General features: G+C 40.3%; 1 protein-coding gene across 1 annotated transcript in view; it reads right to left on the bottom strand.

Moving 5' to 3' along the window:
- Window positions 1-17,332, bottom strand: part of hhipl1 (HHIP like 1) — a 48,855-nt gene extending 31,523 nt beyond the window's left edge. The window contains exon 1 of the mRNA XM_003224848.4: window positions 16,803-17,332. Within this exon, the coding sequence (XP_003224896.2) occupies window positions 16,803-17,084 (282 nt within the window). The 5' untranslated portion in view covers window positions 17,085-17,332. The remainder of the gene's footprint in view (window positions 1-16,802) is intronic.
- Window positions 17,333-22,033: the final 4,701 nt, after the last annotated feature.

The following is a 22,033-nucleotide window of genomic DNA, read 5'->3' as shown; positions in this document are numbered from 1 at the left end:
TCTCCTTATTTTGGTGCAGAGCTTGGAAACATTGCTTGGAAACACCATAAATCCCTTAGCCAGCATGGTTCCAGTCTACCATGCCTGCTGGGAGATTTGGGAAGCACTAGTCCAAAAAGAAACTTTTCTGTTTGAATACTATGGATGTCAGTTCTTAAATAGAAAATGAAGCAACATGTAAATGCATGTCAAAATGTAGTCTTCCTTGTCTCTGCCACTAGTTAATTCTATCTATAATTCTATCTTTAATTCTAAAATGCATGCAAGAAAAATACAAACAGGATGGTGACTTTTTTTTCAAATGTATAGCCATTGGATTTATAGTTTGTTTATTTGCTTTTTGATTGCACTTTATGGCATTGAATGTTTGCTAATGTATGTTGTGAACCACTCCGAGTGCCCATTGGGGAGATAGGGCGGGATAGAAATAAAGTTTTTTTAAATTATTATTCTGTTCCCAATCCCAACATTTAGGCATGCACCAAGGCAGTGGGTAAGACTTCCTTGTTGCTCATCTGTTGTTCAAAGGTAAGCTATGTGGGGATACAGAGGCTATATCTGATTACATCCTTGTGCTAAAACAAACCCTACTGTACCAGCAGTTAGTTTCTAATATGGTTTTGATTGTTCAAGGGGTTGCACAAATGCTTTGGCTAACTATTTGCACAACGGGAAAATCCAAGGGAAATTTTTCAGTTTGCCAGTGTTACCATGGATTTGCCTATTTTTCACTAACTGAATTTTTTCATAAACTATTGGCCCATCACTCTGTGAGTTTTACTGCTGGCCAAAATCGATGGGTATTATGTGAAAATGAGGTAAACATCCATATCTCTCTTCTCAGTACTCACAGTTTTAAAACATCATTGAGAAAGGATTATAGCACACCAATTGCAAAGCATGCATTTTGCATTCAAATTTTGTCATCTCCAGGTACGGCTGGGAATAAGCCTACCTAGATTCATGGATTCCAGTGTAAACCATTGGCATAGTACTATAACAGTCCCAGAGGCTGAAAGGCACCATAGAAGTCAGAAAAAACTATTAAAGCTCTGTGTCCCCCATCTGTCTCTGTCCCTCCAACAACTATTTCCCTCTCTGTCCAGAATTCCTCACTTCTCTCCCCACATAAAATGTTAGATATTTCTAGTCACTGATTAAAAGAAAAAGGTAATCCTCTTACACCATATATCCAATGAGATATATGAGAAGGAGGGGAATCTTTACTATCTCCAACAAGTAATTATTGGAATCTTATGAATTCATGAATTGGATGTGACGCAGGCCTACAACAACAGCAACAATAATAGAGCAAGTTTTATCTCTCACAATTGAGCCCCCCCCCCCCCCCGCGAAATCAAGAGAAATATGAGGTTTCCCTGTGTATCAATTGTCTGAAGGAGCCCCCGGTGGCGTGATGAGCTAAACCCTTGTGCCGGCAGGACTGCTGGTTTGAAGGTTGGGTTGCTGACCTGAAGATTACCAGTTTGAATCTGGGAAGAGGGCAGATGAGCTCCCTCTGTCAGCTCCAGTTCCATGCGGGGACACGAGAAAAACCTCCCACAAGGATGATAAAACATTAAACATCTGGGCATCCCCTGAGCAAAGTCCTTGCAGGTGGCCAATTATCTCACACCAGAAGTGACTTGCAGTTTCACAAGCTGCTCCTGACACGAAAAAAATCTTGCCTGAAATGTGAATCACATGGGGGGAATCTTTTCCAATCTAAGGCTGGATATACTGTGGAGTAACACTCCTGACCCTCAACAGACCAAAACAAACCTATCAACCAGATGTTCTTCTCCCATGGAAAAGACAATTCTGATCTAGATGGCTCACTGACAAAATGAGCTGGTAGATTCTGGGAATTGTTCAAATAACCAATTTCTCCAAACTCTTGATGTAAGTTTCTCCCACCTGCTTTTTTTATCTTGTCAGTAGCGAATTGAGACAAGTCACTTCTGGTGTGAGAGAATCGGCTATCTATAGAGATATTGCCCAGGGGATGCCCAGACGTGTTACCATCCTGCTGGGAGGCTTCTCTGGTGAACCGTATTGAATTTGCTATCCATCCCAGCTCTTCAGTCATTCTTAGGTGTCCTTACTGCAATTTTTCAAAATCCCATCAATGCAAAAAAACCCAACAAGCAACATACATAAAACCATCTGCTAGAAGTATTTATTCTCTACTTATTGACCTTTAGAAAGTTAGGACACTAGGGAACAGAAAATAATGTAACAGAATCATCAAATATGTTAAGTGAAGAGGGTGTGCCATTTCAAATGCATATCCCTTCCCCCAAAAAATTATTCCAACTTGAACAAACAAACACCTGTTTCCTTCATTTTGGCTTTTATTCACCAAAACAAAGCCTTATTTTTGGCATAAATAATAACCTTTCATCAAACATATCCTTCCCTCTTTATTGCCATCCCTCTATTTCTTTGCCAATGCTTAGATTGCTTCATACGCCTACAGCAACGAATAAATGAACCCAAGGGACTTGCAACAAACAAAAGTGCAATCCAACAAGAAGTGTTCTCCGTATGTTCCAATAAATGCAGTGGAACAATACAAGAGAATGACAGGACATTTACACAACTCCCTTGCAGGCAGCAGCATACAATAATCATGCTCCTAATTGCAGAGAAGTTAAACAATGTGCCACTTTATTGAAGTAGTGAAATAATTCTTCTGATTAGGATATTGTGAGAAGGCATTATGAGGGAAAGACTGATTTACATGAGAATAAAATAAGAACATAGTACAGTAGAGTCTCGCTTATCCAACGTAAACGGGCTGGCAGAACGTTGGATAAGCAAATATGTTGGATAATAAGGAGGGATTAAGGAAAAGCCTATTAAACATTAAATTAGGTTATGATTTTACAAATTAAACACCAAAACATCATGTTATACAACAAATTTGACAGAAAAAGTAGTTCAATACGCAGTAATGCTATGTAGTAATTACTGTATTTATGAATTTAGCACCAAAATATCACAATGTTGAAAACATTGACTACAAAAATGCGTTGGATGATCCAGAACGTTGGATAAGCGAGTGTTGGATAAGTGAGACTCTACTGTATATCCAAAACCTATCCCAAGCTTTGGAAATACCACAAATTTATTGTTGTTGTTGTCGTCGTCGTCATCATCATCATTATATTTATTTATATCCTGCTTTTATCTTGTGATTGAGATGCACAGTGGCTTTTGAGTTGCATTAATACATCATATGATCCATCCTGAATATGTCCATCCTTAATATGTAGGTTTGATTTAAGAAATGGCAAATTCACATATGCATGCCCATCACTTGATTACTCAAAGCCAAAAGCAACTCATGATATAATATGCTGAATTCTTAGAAACATAGAGTTGGAAGAGATCCCAAAGATCGAACCTTCTGCCATGCATAAAGACACAATCCAAATATCCTGACAGCCTCTGTTTCAAACTCTCCAGAAAAAGTGACTCCATCACACTCTGAGGCAGTGTACTTCACCGCTAAATAGTTCTTACTATCAGGAAGTTCTTCCTAATGATTGGGTGGAATCTCTTTTCCTGGAGTTTGAATCAGTTGATCTATGTCTCTGGGCCAGCAGAAAACAAGCTTGCTCTCTCCATAAAGACATCATTTCAAATATTTAAACAAGACTATCATCCCCTCTCTATCTTCTCTGCTCCAAACTAAACATACCTAGCTCCCTAAGCTGCTCCTCATATGCTTTGGCTTCCAAACCTTTAACCATTTTGGTCACCTTCCTCTAGACATCGTCCAGCTTACAGAGAAAGGAATCATCCAAATGAGTCAAAGTTATTTGCTTGGTGTTTGACAGGTCATTCAGACGTGCAAGTCTTCTACTACAGTACACAACTGCATACCTAGTATTAGGTACACTATCATCACAACCCAAAATTCATAGTTTCTTAGAGTAGATTCTATTGCTGTATATGCATGTATTTGACTAAGTTTCTGTGGGATCACCACTTGTGTGTGTGTATGTTAAGGGAAAAACACCTGGTCAATCACAGTTCATAGTTGGGTAATTAGAACAATCAAGGATAACAAGCTTGAACCACTCCCTGAATGGGGTATAACTTGGGGAATGTTCGTAATGCTTTTTGGGACTTACTGAATCGCTCACTTCAGAACTTACTCGGAGTAAGTTCCTGGCTGAGAGCCTACTATGCTTGTCTCCTTGCACCATTGAAGAAGAAATCTCCAAAGAAGATACATGAATTTAATGCAAAGAACTTTATGTGAGTTTGTTTGTTGCTCCAGATGGACTGAGTTATTTTGAAGCTGGAGGTTTTGTGTTTTTGAAGCTGCTTGTTTAATTTTCTCCTTGACTCCGCTACTTAAGAGTAAACTTTGATTATTCCTATTTTCTTGGCTTGTATTTGCTCATTGTGGATGCACAAAAGGGCGGGATAAGTCTGGACAGGACTGCACGCAGTTTGTTTTTTCACAAACCCATAACAGATTCCACTGTGTTCAATAGCACTCCCGCTATACCAGTGGTTCTCAACCTGTTGGTCCCCAGATGTTTAGGCCTTCAACTCCCAGAAAGCCCAACAGCTGGTAAACTGGCTGGGATTTCTGGAAGTTGTAGGCCAAAACATCTGGGGACCCACAAGTTGAGAACCACTTGCTCTATAAACTCTCCTGTAAAGTGTATTTAGGACTGTTACCTAAAGGGGTCATTCAGTGCTATCTTAAGTAGGTGCAAACTCACAAAAACTTCTTTAGGAATTTCACTTCTTCCATTACTCAACAACAGGAAGTATCACTAGGGCAAACACATTAGCCTTTGACAGTTATTTTAGGCCACTGTCAACTGCGCAGAGTGAAACTGATATGACAGTGTGATCTGCAATTTATTCTATTCTGGGGAAAGAAACAATGGCATGTAATAATCTCTAACTACATATAGGAAGAGATTAAATTTGTAGTATTCACATTCATGCACAGAGACACTTGTCAAAATAATGTGATTAATGAATATATTTTAAGGAAAATTGCCGTCTGTGAGCCTGAGAAGCTAGACCTAAATCTGTCTAATGGATCCCAGTAAATTATTCATCCGCCACAAGATGAAACATAAACATAACAAATGTTTGAAAGAGGAAAGCACGAGGCTGTCATTGTTCTTATTTCATTGCTGGAGATGATGTAGTTTCTTGAAGCATAAGGCAAATAACATATGAATGGTCATGACTTGCTTCTAATGTTGCAGTGGTAAATTTGGATGGGCAGGTGGTCATGATGACAGTCCAAAAAATCCCCAAGAAACAATTTCAGGCAGGCTGCATCTACACTAGGAGCTAATGGGTTTTATCAACTAACTGATGTAAATTAGCCCTTGTAAGCACAGAGGGAACACGGATGCCTAGAAGATTCTCTCTGCTAATCAAAACTTGCTGACATTCCAAAACATGATTCCACTACAACTTTTCTTAATTCCCATACATCAAGAACCAAATATTCTTTTGCAAATGCTGCTACCTTGACATAGTCGACAATAGTGCATGCCATCCATCAGAGCTCGGAAACAGTTATTTTTGGATAACAACCTTCAAAAGCTCCCTGCTGGCATGAACAGAGGTCATGTTGACTGTGAGATTCTGGAAAGAGGAGAACCAACAACTGGCTTTTCCCAGATTCACAAGCAATGCAGCAAAGGACCTTGACCCAAGGCCTCCTGCATTTTGGGTGTCTCTTGTCATAGAATCATAGAGTTGGAAGAGACCTCATGGGCCATCCAGTCCAACCCCCTGCCAAGAATCAGGATATCATATTCAAAGCACCCCCGACAGATGGCCATCCAGCCTCTGCTTAAAAGCCTCCAAAGAAGGAGCCTCCACCACCCTCCGAGGCAGAGAGTTCCATTACTGAACAGCTCTCACAGTGAGGAAGTTCTTCCTAATGTTAATGTTTTATCCTGTATGCATTCCATACACAGATATCTTAGTTATAAAACTCTCAAGGCCAAACATATCAAGTTTGTGCTCAAACCATAACTAGGTTTTCAGCAAAGGATCTTATGCCAAGTCTCCTTTGCTCTTGCCATCTTTGCCATCCCTGGAATGAACTCCTCCTGCTTCTTGTGGAAAAATATACATTTATACCATGGAAAGCAATATATTTACAACACTTTCATTTATCTGTTCTTAGCTGGGAAGGGTGGAGGGTAGACTACTTTTCATTTACACCCTTATCACACACCCTTATGCTCAGGTTCTAGTGCTCTTTGCCTACTGGTGCCTACAGTTCCTATCACATGATGCAAGGTCCATTTCGTCAGACACTTATAGGCACCTGTAGGCAAAGAATCTGTTGTGAGCACTTTGTGAAAATTAGGAAACAATTGACTTTGATGGTCTTTAATGTTACCACATGGGTCTGAAATGCAATTTTTATGTGCAATGGGTAGACCCATCTACATCTCATCTTCTGTGCCTTTGCAACACATTTTGAGATCAGTCTTTTCATCCTTCTTGATACTCCTTTGCAGTACACTTCTGGTGGCAATGAGAGAAAGATCATGAGAAAAGCCATAACATCAGGAAAGAATGCTACTGGAACATGGCCATACAGTCCAAAAACTCACAGCAATCTAGTGATTCCAGCCACTAAAGTCTTTGACAACATAAAGCAATATACTGTATTTACTCGAATATAAGCCTAGTTTTTCAGCCCTCTTTTTAAGACTGAAAAAGTCCCCCGCGGCTTATACTCGGATGAGGGTCCTGGTTGGCTTATATTTGGATCAGCTTATACTCGAGAATATATGGTACATTTATTATTTTTCTCTGTTATTATTGGTATTATGACATTTATTATTTTTCTCTATTGTTGCTACTATTACATTTATTTTACTCTATATTATTATTATTATTAATAATAATAATAATACATTTATTATTTCACTTTGATCTTATTATAATTATTATTATTGCATTTATTATTTTATTCTATTACATGTATTATTTTCCTGTATTTATTATTATTATTATTACATGTATTATTAAAAGGATACATAAGCACATTTACATTGAAGAAGATGAGAATAATGATTTGATTAGAGTTGGACAGTCTTATCTTAAATTTGAGCTTCATGTAAATATTCAAAAACATTTAACCTACTGATGCTTCAATTAATGTAATTTTATTGGTATCTATTTTTATTTCTGAAATTTACCACCCTCGGCTTATACTGGAGTCAATGTTTTCCCAGTTTTTTTGTGGTAAAATTAGGTGCCTCGGCTTATATTTGGGTCGGCTTATACTCGAGTATATACGGGTATGCTTTCTGCTTTGCCATTATTGTTCTTCAAGCAATCCTGCTTGAATAAAAATATGAGATTTAAAAACTTAGGATTCACACCTGTGGTGGATGGAAGGAATTAATACTGCAAATGCAAAGGGTCCAAGCACACAGGCCAACACCAAATACTTTGGGGCCCCTCCCTGCTTAGAAAGAATTCTATATAAATATGTAAATTGGCTATGTAAATCCTAAAAGAAAGAGGAAAGCTAGGCTATTTGTACCCATCCTCGTCATAAAAGGAAGATAATCTGATAGATAAGTAAGCAGGTGAACAGACAGACAAGTAGCAGAGCAATTAGTTTTATTTACATACACAGACTATAAGAGCTTCATTGATCCCGATTGCTTACATAGTCAACGATCATCTAGGAAAAGGGGGAAAGACAGCTTTCTGGTGCTGTTTATTGAATGGGAACAGGGATCTTCATCAGTATTATTGTAACTTGAAGGTTGGGTTGCTGACCTGAAGGCTGCCAGGTTCGAATCCCACCTAGGGAGAGCGGATGAGCTCCCTTTATCAGCTCCAGCTCCATGCGGGGACATGAGAGAAGCCTCCCACAAGGATGGTAAAAACATCAAAAACATCCGGGCGTCCCCTGGGCAACGTCCTCGCAGACGACCAATTCTCGCACACCAGAAGCGACTTGCAGTTTCTCAAGTCGCTCCTGACACGGAAAAAAAAATCAGTATTATTTTATGTGGCTGTGTGAGTTTGCATACATCTGTGTATGCAGAGCATGTGGCGATAGAGTGATATTGCCCTTAGGAAGGACTCAATCTCCACAAACCTTTTTCTTCCATTTCCAATGCAAATGAGCCATTAGAAATAAAATTTAGCAATACAAAAATGTTTAGAATAAATTTGCAAAAAAAAACCCAAAACAAAACAAAACTAACACTTTAAGGCTCGTTAAAACATTGCACATGTTTTTCCATGCATGTACAGTTTTGTGTGCTGCAAGACCCAATTTGTGTGCCTCCATAGCTATGTGAGAAAACTCACCCTCAGCATTGACACTTGTGCTTTCAGTGCTTCATCAGAGAAAAGCAAATTTAGTAATCTTGGCTTTTGAAAGTACTGTAATACGTGTGAAGGAACTCCCAGTGGGCCGTTCTAAGTGGAAAATGCTATATTTTTAACTGTTTTGCTTTCTTTGGACATTTTACAACATGCTTTCCAATTAAAATGCATTAACTGTGTGGCCTTTCTGTGAAAATATTTTTCTGCAGAAGCCTCGTTTATAGTGAGTGGTTCAAGTCTCAACAGAAAAAAGAGAGAGATGGACAAAAGAGAAGAGGAAAAGAAATATCCTAAGGCCATTCTTGCTGACTCTTGGGTTTAGACCTGCCCAATATCTTAGTATGAAAACCTTGCTGGCTTTTTCACATGGAAAGGAGATCTTCAACCCTGCAAAATAAAAAAGGAGGGAGGGAGTTAAGAAATGTAGCAGCACCTTTAAGACTAAGTGATTTTTATTTTCACATGACCTTTCATGGATAGAAACTACTTCAGATGTAGTACTGAGAAGTATTAAGGCCTCAGAATCCAGAACGACACAACTCATGATCCTCACACCAAATGTTCAAAGACAAGAATCAAATTTTAGGGCAAGGCTCACAATATGCACATTTCTGAATTATATTACATTCAATCCTACAACTCTATAAAGATATTTTCTATCAGAGGCCTCAATACTACTCAGTACTGCATTTGAAGAAGCAGGACCACATCCACAAGAGCTCATGCAACAATAAAAACAAATTAGTCTTAAAGGTGTTGCCACATTTTTCTCTTTCCCTTTCCCCCTCCTTTTTATACTGAAACAGACTGAGATGACTTTGCAAACTCTGCAAAGATTGCCTAGACACAACCTGATACAAGTGACATGAAGAATGAGTATAAATCTGTAGGGCAAGACATATCACTTACTCTAACCTCTCACATGCTGAATGAAATATAAATAGTGAATAAATGCAAATCATTGATGGTTCATTCCACCCTGTCTTAGCATGGACAAATAAGCTGACATACAATAAAATATGATATTCTTCCCTTCTCTGTTTACGGGTATTCAAGATAGCCATGCCATATTTTTACTACTGAGCCATAGTGGTGCAGTGGGTTAAATCCTTGTGACAGATGGACTGATGACTTAAAGGTTGCGTTGACCTGAGATATTCATTAAACTATATCAAAATGTGCTACAGGGTGTCCTGCAAAAACAAAAGTGTTTCATCAGGCCTGGGCAAACTTTGGCCCTCCAGGTGTTTTGGACTTCAACTCTCACAATTCCTAACAGCCTACTAACCAGTTAACTAATTCCCAATCCAACTAACAGTAGTATTGTCTAGCTCACATTTTATTAGATTTTTTGTGAGAATGTCATGGGAAACCCTGTCAAAGACCTTACTGAAACCAAGATATGCTTCATTCACAGCATTCCCTTCACCTATCAAATGTGTAACTCAATCAAAACAAGAGGTAAGTTTCTTCTGACATGACTTTTTTTTTTTTTTAGATAATCTTTATTGAAAATTTTTATACAGTATGATAAAAACGATAGGTGAAGGGTATGGGAGAAAGGAAAGAAAAAAAAAAGCTGGATTAAAAGAAGGACAGATATAGGGAGAGAGAGGAGGAGAGGAAAAAAAAAAAAAGTTGAAAGAATAAAATAGATGAATAAAAATCTAGGACTTCCCAGCTTTCCCGGCGAGGTATTTTTCCTTTGTTGCCTTCTTCTTTTCTTCATTCGTTTCCTTTCCTTTTCTCCTACTTCTTCTTATACAGTTGTGTTCTTATCTAGCTATCTGTTTCTGTCTTTCGACTTATCTGTATGTTTCATATTACTATTTTTGCCTGATGTTCTATTATCGTTTACCTTGATGTGATATCTTATTTTCTTGCTTACTTATTCCTTATTTTCATTTTTCTCCTTTCTATTTATGTAGTTGTCTATTTGTTGCCAATTTGTTTCTTTTCTTGGATTTCCCCGCTGTTTAGCCAGTAAAAAAGTTAGTCTATCCGAATTTTTTATCTCTGCTACTTTAATTAACCATTCTGTTTCGCTGGGAATTTCTTTCTGTCTCCAGTATCTACCGTAGGTAATTCTGGCCGCTGTTGTTAAGTATGTCACTATTTTTTCTTCATTTGAGCCCGGGGGAAGGTTAGAGATTCCTAATAAGTATGTTTCTGGGAGTTTATTAAGTCTTTTTTCTAGGATCTTTGTTACACTTTGATGAATATTTGACCAGAATTCTTTAGCTTTTCTGCATTTCCACCATATGTGGAAATACGTGCCTTCTTCCTCACCACACTTCCAGCATTTTGTATTCCTACTTTTATTTATCAGGCCTAATTTTTTTGGTGTTATATGCCACCTATATAGCATCTTCATCCAATTTTCTTTTAAGTCATATGAGTATGTTAATTTTAATTTTCTGTTCCAGCCTGCCTCCCATTCGTCCATGTGTATCACTCTACCTAAGTCTTTTGCCCATTTGGTCATATTTTCTTTGACTATCTCCGTCTCTGTATCCCATTCAAGTAATACTTTGTATATTTTCGATATGATTTTTCTATTCAATTCAAAAATTCTGTCCCATCTGTTATTTTTTTCCATGAATCCCAATATTTTATCTTTTTTGAAAGACTCTTTTAGTTGTCCAAATTGTAACCAATTTAAATTTGGGTATTTTATTTTTATTTCTTGTTGTGTCAATAATGTATCTTCCTGTCCTTGTTTTTTAATTAAATCCTCGTATGTTGGCCAGTTTGACCATCCCAATAGTCTCCTTTGTGAGGCTTCTTTGTTTAGGACACCATTAAAGTCCCCTAGTAGAATAATCCCATCGCATTCCCTTTCCTCCAGAGATTCTTTAAGTTTTTTCACGAACTTTGATTTAGATTCATTTGGTGCATAAATATTGCACACCAAAATTTTTAAGTTTTCCAATTTTATCATTACTCCTAGTATTCTACCCTCATTGTCTTTGAAGCTTAATTCAGCCGTAATTTTAGGGTTAATGTATGTAACTACTCCTCTTTTTTTCTGTGTGTCCAATGAATGGAATTCTTGGCCTAATTTTGGGTGAGTTAACAATTTGGCGTGGTCTTGTTTAATATGAACTTCTTGTAGTGATATTATGTCATAATCCAGTTTTTTAAGTCTATTAAGTATTTTATTCCGTTTCTGGGGTACATTTAGTCCATTAATGTTGTTACTATAAATTTTTAACTTTCTACTCATGCCTAATCTTCTTCTTTGTCCTCAGGGTCTCTTTCTTCCTCTGAGGGATTTATCGAGCCCTCTTCTGCCTCTTCCTCTGATCCACCTTCCTCTTCTGTCTTATTGTCCTCTCTTAGTTGATCTTCTCTAGTTTGTTGTTTCCTGTCTGCTTCTTCTCTCCCTTGAGGTGTTGTGTATTTCTTCCGTCCAGACTTCTTTTTCCTCATTCTTTCCGCATGGTCCCTTTCTTCTTCTTCTTCCATCTCCCTTCTGATTTTTTTGTAAAAATTTTGTGCCTTCCCTTCCGATGTTATCCAGTGTTTCTCTCCTCTGTATGTCGTCATTAATCCTTCTTTTTCCCAGCGAAACCTTAAATTATACCTTTTCAATTCATCTACCAAAAAGAGGTATTTTCTTCTCCTATTTATTGTGTCCATTGGGAATTCTTTCAGTATTATCACTCTTTTCTCCTTGAAAGAGATAGTGTTTTCGTTGCTCAGTTTTAGAATTTCGTCTCTATAGATTTTCTTCGTAAAATTTACTATTACGTCTCTTGATGTTTTGTTCCTTTTAGCATAATTGGTATTAATTCTGTATATACGGTCCACTCTGTCTTCTATTTCTTCTTTTGTACTTTGCAGTAGGTTCGCTAAAATTTCTGACACCACCATCCTTATATTTTCTCTTGGCTCTTCCCAGACGTTACGTAGTCTCAGTTGATATTCTAGATCTTTTGCTTCTGCTAATTCTTGTTTCGCTTCAATTTTGTTATATTTTTGTTCTAATATTTGTACTTCTCTTTGTAGTTTTCCATGCGAGTTTCTGAGTTCCTCTTTGTCATTTTTCAATTCTTTCAACTCTTGACTTAAACTCCCTATTTCCTGTTTCATTCCCTTCAGTTCACTTTTAATTTCTTTCTTAAACTCTGCCATTTGATCCTGTGCCAATTTTTGGTATGCGTCCTGCTTTTCCTGCATTCTATAAAGCTCTTTTAGAATCATTTCTGTCATCTCTTTGACCTGAGGTTCCTCCGAGAATGAAGCTCTTTTCTGCATAGATTTTGGTTCCTTTGTATCTCTCTCACTCCTAAGTCTGTAGGCCATTTTTTTTTTTTATGATGGTGTTTTTTGTATTTTCTGTCCTTCCTGACTTCTTTAAGTGGGGCTTGTTAGTTCTCGTTCGGGTCCGTGCGGTCTGTATAGTTCTAAAGATCAGAGAGGTCCTTCAAATAAGATGGAGTTATTGTTGAATTAGTATCCGCAACACAGAGGACATATATGAAAGGATACCGTAATTAAGCCTTTGACTATCTCTCTCTCAAAGGAAAGTAATTCAAAATGTATTTTAAGCTGTCTCCTTCTAGCGTCCCTCTTTCCTTATTGCTATACCGACGGGGTGTTGTTTGTCCCTGTATCTTTATTTCCTTCTTTATTTCGTCTCCTTCCCTTTGTTTCCCACTAGCAATCGGAACCTCTAGGGATCCTCCCCAATTTCTTTAATATAGTTCTTTCCCTTTTGGGTCTGTAAGTTCCCCTTATACAACCACTCCGTGCAGTCCCATTTGTATAGGTAAGCTTATAAACAGTTTTAAGTAGTCTTACTTTCTTACTCTTTGTCTTTTCCCCAGGTCTGTTTAGGTCTTTGCTGTATCTTTGCCTTCTCCCTTCTTCTCTTCTCTCGTGTTGTCTCTCGCTCTCTCTCTAGTCTCTTTTCACTTTCCCTCTCCCGTTCTCTCGTTCTCCTCTTTCCCCTTATTGCTTTCCAATCCTCTCTTTGTCTTCTCGCGATGTTTCCTCTCGTCTTCTCCCTCGCGGTAACTCCTCCTTACTTCCTGGTTCGTCTCCCTCCCTGTGTAGCTTGCTCTCTCTCCCCGCCTTCGCTCTGCCAGCCTCAAAGCCACGCCAGCTCAGAGTCTCCCGGCGTTTTCAAGGTCGGTGCCCTGTAGGCGCCATATTTTCCAAGGTTTATTTGTTGTATATATTTGAATATTTGTAGAATCGTTAATTGACTTACTTTCGTTCTTTAAGTTGTCTGTCCCTCCGTCTTCTTTTATGTCTGTACCTTTCTTCCCTTAGCAGTTTAGCTATTACGTGTCCAGGTATTTTCCCGTTCGTTCGTTCGTTCGTTTCTTTGTTCTCGCCCGATCAGTCCAATTTTACTTTTTGAATTTCCTCCAATTTTGTAGTTTTACTCGCCTAGTATTCGAATGAAGCGCTCACGCCCCTCCGGTAGGCTTCTTTCTTCCCGTTTATTTTCTTTCCTTTAGGTCTCTTTCTGTGATGTGGTGGCGGCGATTAGGCTGATAATCGATCTGACTATCAGCTCGCTTCCACACAGCTCGCTGTACCCTGCGAGGACTCTCCCGGACCTTTTTAGAGACCCCTCCTTGATGGAAGGACCCCTCTATAGGCCATCGGGTGTCCCCGTGGGTTATGCTGTCTCCCCGCTTCGGTCCGCGGAGGGAGAGGGAGCATCTGCTCTACCCAGCTGTGTAGGAAGGTCGGACCTCTGGCAGAGCTCAGAGAACCCGTCTTGTCGCCATATTTCCACACCGGAAGCCTGACATGACTTGTTTTTGACAATTTATGTGTTACATTGTATTTTAATATGGTGTTGTTCCTTGCCTAGATCCATGGAAAGAAACAGGTAAGAAAAATCATCATTTTACTTGCCTCTCCTACTACTGTTATAGTGATGCCTTGGGCCAGTGTGACCAGAGGTACATCTACACTGTTGTTGAATAATGCAATTTGACACTACTTTAATTGTCATCACTCAAGTCTTGCAAGGTCTTGAGCTCTTTCTTCCAAAAAGTGCTGGTACTTCACTAACTACAATTCCCATGATTTCATAGCACTGAACCATGGCAATTCAAGTGATGTCAAACTGCAGTGTAGATAAACCCTAGGGTAGTACAACCCTCTCCTTTGGAGGGACTCACCTGGCAAAGGAGCTCCTGCAGGTGGTTGGCGAGTTATGTGTTTTTGTTGGAAATAGCAATCTTCTCAAGCCTCCTCTATCTAATGTTTTGTCTGTTTATAATGTGTTGTTTATTTCCTGAAGTGTATGTCTTCTTTGGTTTGCGGTTTTCTTAGCTCTATATACTTGAGGCAGTGGGAGGGGCTGCAAACCACTTGTTCAGTAACTGTTTAGAATGCAGTTTTAAAAGGATGACAGTTGAGGCTTGTGTTTGTTTGAGGAAGTTGGAAGTCAGTTGAGGCTTGAGTTCCTTGGAAGTAGACTGTTATGAAAGAGAGCTGTACAAAGCAATATAGTTTTGAAGAGACTGTTAAAGATTATAAGTTAAGGACACAAACTGAAATGTTTTAAAGCTTAACCTGACAAGAAATGTACCTGTATATTTAAATACATAAAGTGGTGTGTAAAACAGACGTGTTATTTTAAAGAATTTGAATCTTTGTCTGCTAAAAGCATTGAATAGAAACAAGATATTTATGCACCCAGTGATCTTCCATCACCCAATAAACCAAAGGAACACTCTTGAAACTCTGCTACCCAATAGGATATGATCCTAACAGGTCATAATCCAACAGTCACAATAGTTTTTGTGTTATATTGTATTTTATTATGCTTTTGCTCCCTGTTTCGATCCATGGTGAGAGGCAGGTAAGTAATTGGATGACGATGTTGTTCTAGCAACTCCTATTACACTAGGTATATAACAAAAATTGGGGGGGGGGGGAATCTGCTCCTGGTTTGAAAGTGTTATTTCCTGTTTAATTGTGTAGCACTTACTTTGAATTTGGCTTTTATACTCCAGAAACTGTGTTTTTGTGGCTGCCACAAGCTATGTTGAATTGGTAGAGAGTCTATGAGATATTCATTGAAAAGCTATGGCAAAATGTGCTGCAGGATGACCCACAAAAAAAAAGTTTTTGCAGTTTGATAAACTTTTCTCATTTTTTTACATCAGGCATGGGCAAACATTCCTACCGGCTGTTAGGAATGGTGGGAGTTGAAGTCCAAAACACCTGGAGGGCCCAGGTTTGCCCATGCCTGTGTTACTTGCGCTATCATTCTGTCTGTCAGCATGGCCTGGAAAGCTCCAAACAAGGGGTAGAGTTGCCTTCATCTTTGGAAGAACCTGGTACAGGAGGTCCTGCGGGTGATTTGTGCCTTGTGGGTGTTTGGAGAGAAAACTTAGGATCATCACCATCTCACCCAACTCTCCTACTAGCTATCATTGCCCAGCCCAAAACAGGGTTAAACATGTTGGACAACAAGTTAAACATGAGCCAACAATGTGATGCGGCTGCTAAAAAAGCCAACAGGATTCTGGCCTGCATCAATAGGGGTATAGTGTCTAGATGCAGGGAAGTCATGCTACCCCTCTATTCTGCTTTGGTCAGACCACACCTGGAATACTGTGTCCAATTCTGGGCACCGCAGTTGAAGGGAGATGTTGACAAGCTGGAAAGCGTCCAGAGGAGGGCAACTAAAATGATCAAGGGTCTGGAGAACAAGCCCTATGGGGAGCGGCTTAAAGAATTGGGCATGTTTAGCCTGCAGAAGAGAAGGCGGAGAGGAGGCATGATAGCCATGTACAAATACGTGAGGGGAAGTCATAGGGAGGAGGGAGCAAGCTTGTTTTCTGCTGCCCCGCAGACTAGGAACAATGGCTTCAAACTACAGGAAAGGAGATTCCACCTGAACATCAGGAAGAATTTCCTCACTGTGAGGGCTGTTCAACAGTAGAACTCTCTGCCCTGGACTGTGGTGGAGGCTCCTTCTTTGGAGGCTTTTAAGCAGAGGCTGGATGGCCATCTGTTGGGGGTGCTTTGAATGCGATTTCCTGCTTCTTGGCAGGGGGTTGGACTGGATGGCCCATGAGGTCTCTTCCAACTCTACTATTCTATGATTCTAGGGGCCAAGGCAGTCCCCTGCTCCTAATGCTCTGTGGGGACTCACCTGGCACAGGAGGTCCTGCAGGTGATTTGTGCCTGGTGGATATTTGGAGAGAAAACTTAGGATCATTGCCATCTCACCCAACTCTCCTACTAGCTACCATTGCCTAGCTCAAAACAGGGGCCAAGGAGGTCTTCTCCGTGGGGACTCACCTGGCACAGGAGGTCCTGTAGGTGATTTGTGCCTGGCGGATATTTGGAGAGAAAACTTAGGATCATTGCCATCTCACCCAACTCTCCTACTAGCTATCATTGCCCAGCCCAAAACAGGGGCCAAGGAGGTCTCCTCCTCCTCCTCCGTGGGGACTCACCTGGCAGAGGAGGTTCTGCAGGTGTGAGGCGCAGGCAGCATAGGCGCCCTGGTCCAGGTGTGTGCTCACGCTGTAGTAGCGCCGTAGGAGGGCGGCATCGCGCTCCGCCTCGCAGCAGCCGAAGTCCGAGTACTGGACGCAGAAGGCCAGCGGGCGGGAGGGCTTGAAGGGCGGCTTGAAGTCCAGGCACTGCGGGTGGGACCGCGACGGAGACACCAAGAGCATTAGAAGCAGAAGCCACGGGAGTGCCTCGATCCGACGTGGACCTCTGGAGGTCTTCATGATGTTGCCTCCTTGCCTCCTGCCCCGCTAAAGGGTGGCAACGGGGCGCCCTATGGGCATTTCCTCCTTCCCCGCCGCAGCAGCTCTTCTTCTTGGAAGCAGTGCCTGATCGCGCCCAAGCATTGAAGGTCCCGAGAACGAGCTGCCTCCCTGAAGCTTCCCAAAGCGCCTCCAAGCCCCAAGGGTTGGGAAGGGAAAGAGAAAGAGGAGAAAGAGGAGGAGGAGGAAGGAGGATCGGGCGCCGCCTTCCCCCGGCCTTTTCGGGGCGTGTAAACAGTCCTCGCTGGAGCGGCGCCCGACCAAACGGACCCAGCGCCAAGGAGAGGAGGCCCGTGTCGCAGGGAGCAGGCTGGCCTTCAGGGGCGAGCCCAGGGGTGGACAGCACAGGCTGGAGCTAGCCCAGGATCTCATCTCAGGTTTTCTGATTTGGACTGGATTATAGGAGTCTAGTCTACACTGCTAGATAACCTGGGATAAGAAGATAATCTGGGATCAGAACTTGGGATATAGGGCAATGTAGATCCAGCCTCAGAGTACCAGGGAAGGGGAAGGAGAAGGATACACTAAAGTTCCCTCTGAAACGTTGGTTGAGAAATCAGGAGACTGAGAGAGAATACTAAGGAAATAATATATAGATCAGTGGTTCTCAACCTAAGGTCCACAGATGTTTTTGGCTTTCAAAACCCAGAAATCCTAACAGCTGATAAACTGACTGGGAATTCTGGGAGTTGTATTATTTATTTATTTACAGTATTTATATTCCGCCCTTCTCATCACCAAGGGGACTCAGGGCGGATCACATTACACATATAAGGCAAACATTCAATGCCTTAACATAGAACAAAGACAGAGACAAACGCAGGCTCCAAGCTGGCCTCGAACTCATGACCTCTTGGTCAAAGTGATTTGTTGCAGCTGGCTGCAGCTGGCTGCTCACCAGCCTGGGCCAAAAACATCTGGGGATCCCAGATTGAGAACTTGGAAGGGCAATCAGAATGGCACCAATATATTTGCAAGCTTTTGAAATTTGGAAATTGTTTAATGAAACTTTATTTTTTAAAAAAAATTGTGTCAGCAGCGACTTGAGAAACTGCAAGTTGCTTCTGGTGTGAGAGAATTGGCCGTTTGCAAGGACATTGCCCAAGGGAGCCCGAATGTTTGATATTTTACCATCCTGTGGGAGGCTTCTCTCATGTCCCTGCATGGGAAGCTGGAGCTGACAGACGGGAGCTCACCCGACTCCCCAGGTTCGAATCACCAATTTTTTGTTCAGCAGTCCTGCTGCCACAAGGGTTTTACCCATTGTGCCACTGGGAGGCTCCTCTTTTTACAAAGTAAGGGGACCTGACTTGATGTTGAAGTCTGTGTATTTGCATGGTGCCTTCAGCTGGAATTGAGAAGAAGAGTCAAGCAAGGTCTAAAGCAGGCCTAGACAAACATTGACCCTCCAGGTGTTTTGGACTTTAACTCCCACAATTCCTAACAGCTCCAAAGTTTACCCGTGCCTGGTCTAAAGTATTCCTATTTGCAGTCTTGTGCTTCATATTGCGTGAGTTACTACCTCCATATTATACATAAATAAACCCTCAGGGCCAGAGAGAGCACATTGTAGTAGTCTAACTGTGAAGCTAGGAGTGGCCAGTTTATGTTTGTCCAGGTAAGACCAGAGATACATAACCTCGCCGTAGGCACTTTGAACCACAGAATTCACTAGGGTACTCCAATGATAGAGATGGATCCAGGAGTACTCTCAAAACATGCACCTGCTGCTTCATGGGGATTGCAGTCCCATCCAGATCAGGTTGTTTATCTGATTCCCTAAACTGATTCTGTAATCCACCATGGAACAGAGCCTCCATCTGTTTGGATTCAGTTTAATGTCCCTCATATCACTTGGCCAAGAAATCTAAGGTTTTGTTTCAAGCCATTGTTACTTCTTAGAATCTGTACATCCCTTGGAACCCTAGTTATGTATCCAGCCTTCTGTCAGTGTTTTTCATTGCTTTTCATATAAAAAAACAAAGCCATAATTGACAATTGTGCAACCTTTATGTTAAGAAGCACAGTCACATTTAACAAGGCATGTTGTGAGAGGTGCATCCATGACCACACTTCTGTTTAAAGATTCAAAGCCTCAGGTAGCAATCTTAACTAATTTTGAGTACTCGGAACATTAGGAAACAGGGCTAATAAAACAAGCCAATGCCTACACAAAAGCTTCATGAAATATTTAATGACATATGTAATGTCTTACCACAATTGTGCATATGGCCAAATTAAAAACAAAGAGCCTTTGTAAAATCTGAATACACTGTGCAACTTCAGAAGGTACTGTACTGGCACAGCAAAAGCATGATTAAACCAAATTTGCTTAACGCAATATAACTTTTCCCCAGATAGGTAGTTGTGATCATTAAATTAATAAAAGTTGTTTAAATTAATTTATTCATGAGTTTAACAAAGTAGCATTAAATGTGGAAAAACCAAACTCACTACATAAGAACATAGAATGTTGATAGTTACTACTTAACAGCTTGGAATCTCAATAAAGATTGTGTGTTCCTTATCCAAACTTTTTATAGACCCTTAGCAGGCTTCTTACAGGATGCACTCAGGAATCACTTTTTGCATCACTTTTCTTTTTTCTCAAAATTGTACTTTGGTTATTAGAATTCCTGATCCATGCCTTTACAACATTCTGTGTCAAACTGGTGAGGCCGTCTTATATGATCTTGTCTTTTCTGCATAGAAGCACAGAAATATTACTAGTATATGCAGGAGAAGTGCCTTGTGAATCAGCCCTGACATTAAACAGATTGCATCTTTGCCATGGCATCTGTGAGCTCGCTGAAAGTTGAGGAGTCCTTCACAGTTTTTGGAACACTTTTATTGTAGCTTAGCTGCACTGAGCAGCTACAAAGAATGCCACTATGAATCATTCATTAGAATAGCTTGGGACTCCCACTCCCTCCAATGCTGTATCGGGCATTTAGAACATTTCAAAGCAGTATACGGTGTACACACAATGCCAAGAATTTTGCTTTCCTGGAAGTTCTTGAAACGGGTTTAAACTTTCAAAGATACTGACAGCAAAGATAAACATCCAGCTGCTGACATACACTAATCCATAAGTCTGTGTCATCACTAAGCTACACTGACTTAAGGCTTTGGTTTTGGGGAAATCTGTTCAGGATGATGTTGGTTAAGATTCACTTTCCCCCAAGCAGTAAATAAAGCACAAGAGCCATCAAGAAATCTCTTTCTCTTCTTATTGTCTCTTAAGATGTGGATCTATCTGAAACTTTTCTCCAACAATTATTTTATTTTATTTTATACAGTATATATATTTTATTTTGACTTAAACCCAAAGAGCTTGAGGCAGCATGCATGGCTATCCTAGCTCTGTGAAATGTGAGGTAGGTCCAGTGAAGAGACAATAAGTTTACCAGGGTCACCCAACAAGTTTAAGATCAATTGAGCCAGGATCACCCAATGATCTTTATGAGAAGACATGTCTCTTATATTAGTTCCTTAACCATGACAACGTGCTTTAGGACAGTGGCTCTTACTGACAATTGTATATGAAGAAATATATGCATCCCCATCATCTCAGTTTCACACTCTGCCCATTGTAATTGAATTGAACTTTGGACTATCAAGGATATGGATTTTATCAAAGAGCGCCTAGGAAACAGTGAGAGATCATCAATAATGTAGTAATGTGGTATGTTACAAATACTGTCCTCACTTTTGTGATTCTGTCTATGGCAATTTCATTCAGAGGTTTTGTCAATCAGGTTGGATTTGCTCTCAGAGCACCTTTCTCTACTGAAATCACAGCTGTTATCTTTTCCCTCCCACTAGTGCTAACTTTTTGTGGTGTGCTCTCATGAAGCAAAAAACCATATATGCTAATGAAAGCTTTGCTATTGGTACGGTCTCCCAAGTCACTTGAGCCTTTGGCTGTGGAGCCAGATTAAATGTGTCACAAAGTCCATTAAATATGATCACAAAAACAACAAACACAAATCCTATACCAGATCCATCGTTTCCTATATCATCAACAACCATGTCAGATTTTGGAGTTCCTGGACATCAGATGAAAAGTGGACTAAAGCAGTGCCTCTTCAGGGTATCTGATGTGGAGGACTAGCAATTATTGCTTTCCTCTTTGCCAGGGATCACCATTAAATGTGTGCTCAGTGGGTAGAATTGGCAATCAGTGGTTTAGGTAACAACACTGCCCCAATAACCACCAGTTTGAGTAGTACTTGGCAACAGTACTCAATATCTTTTGATGGGCAATGAAGGCAAAATATTATGAAGCTCCTTTGAAGACCAACCACTGTGGAAGAAATGAGAGTGGCAGAGAACAGATTTACAATTGAATGTGGTGGTAGTGATGGTAAAGTAGAATACTACCTTTCTCTAACACTGCATAGGATTTATTGTTTCATGCAAGAGTGTGAATCAAGTATTATTGGTCCCCGTCTCCCTGCATTACTATAAATCTCTCTGTCAGTTAAGACTCCTGAAACATTCAGTCAGACCCACATGACTGTCACCTAGCATAATGATACATTTTTGAGCTGTTAATTGAAGAAAACGGATCTTCTAGCTTGGTTAGATGTAGCCAGGTTTTTCTGAACATTTTCTGCAAGACTGGAAGGGAGAATTTTCAAGGGTACTAGAGCAATGGTATGTGACAGTTTTATCCTATTTAGATCTAACCAAACATAACCCCAACTTCAATTGAGAGCGACTTCCGGATATCTATAGGACTGCAACAAGATATTCAGAATATTAAGGTTCACACAAACTATTAGTACAGTCTGGGTTTTCTGAATGATGGTTATCTGTGTGATACTCATGACTGTTGGCTACTTTTTCTTTCTGTTCAACTTGGGCAGCCACCTTTTTTCAATGATAAAGACATGGCTAAATAGTCA

This window comes from Anolis carolinensis, chromosome 1, assembly GCF_035594765.1.
Source record: "Anolis carolinensis isolate JA03-04 chromosome 1, rAnoCar3.1.pri, whole genome shotgun sequence".
NCBI lineage: Eukaryota > Metazoa > Chordata > Lepidosauria > Squamata > Dactyloidae > Anolis > Anolis carolinensis.
This window is presented reverse-complemented; position numbering and strand designations above follow the sequence as displayed.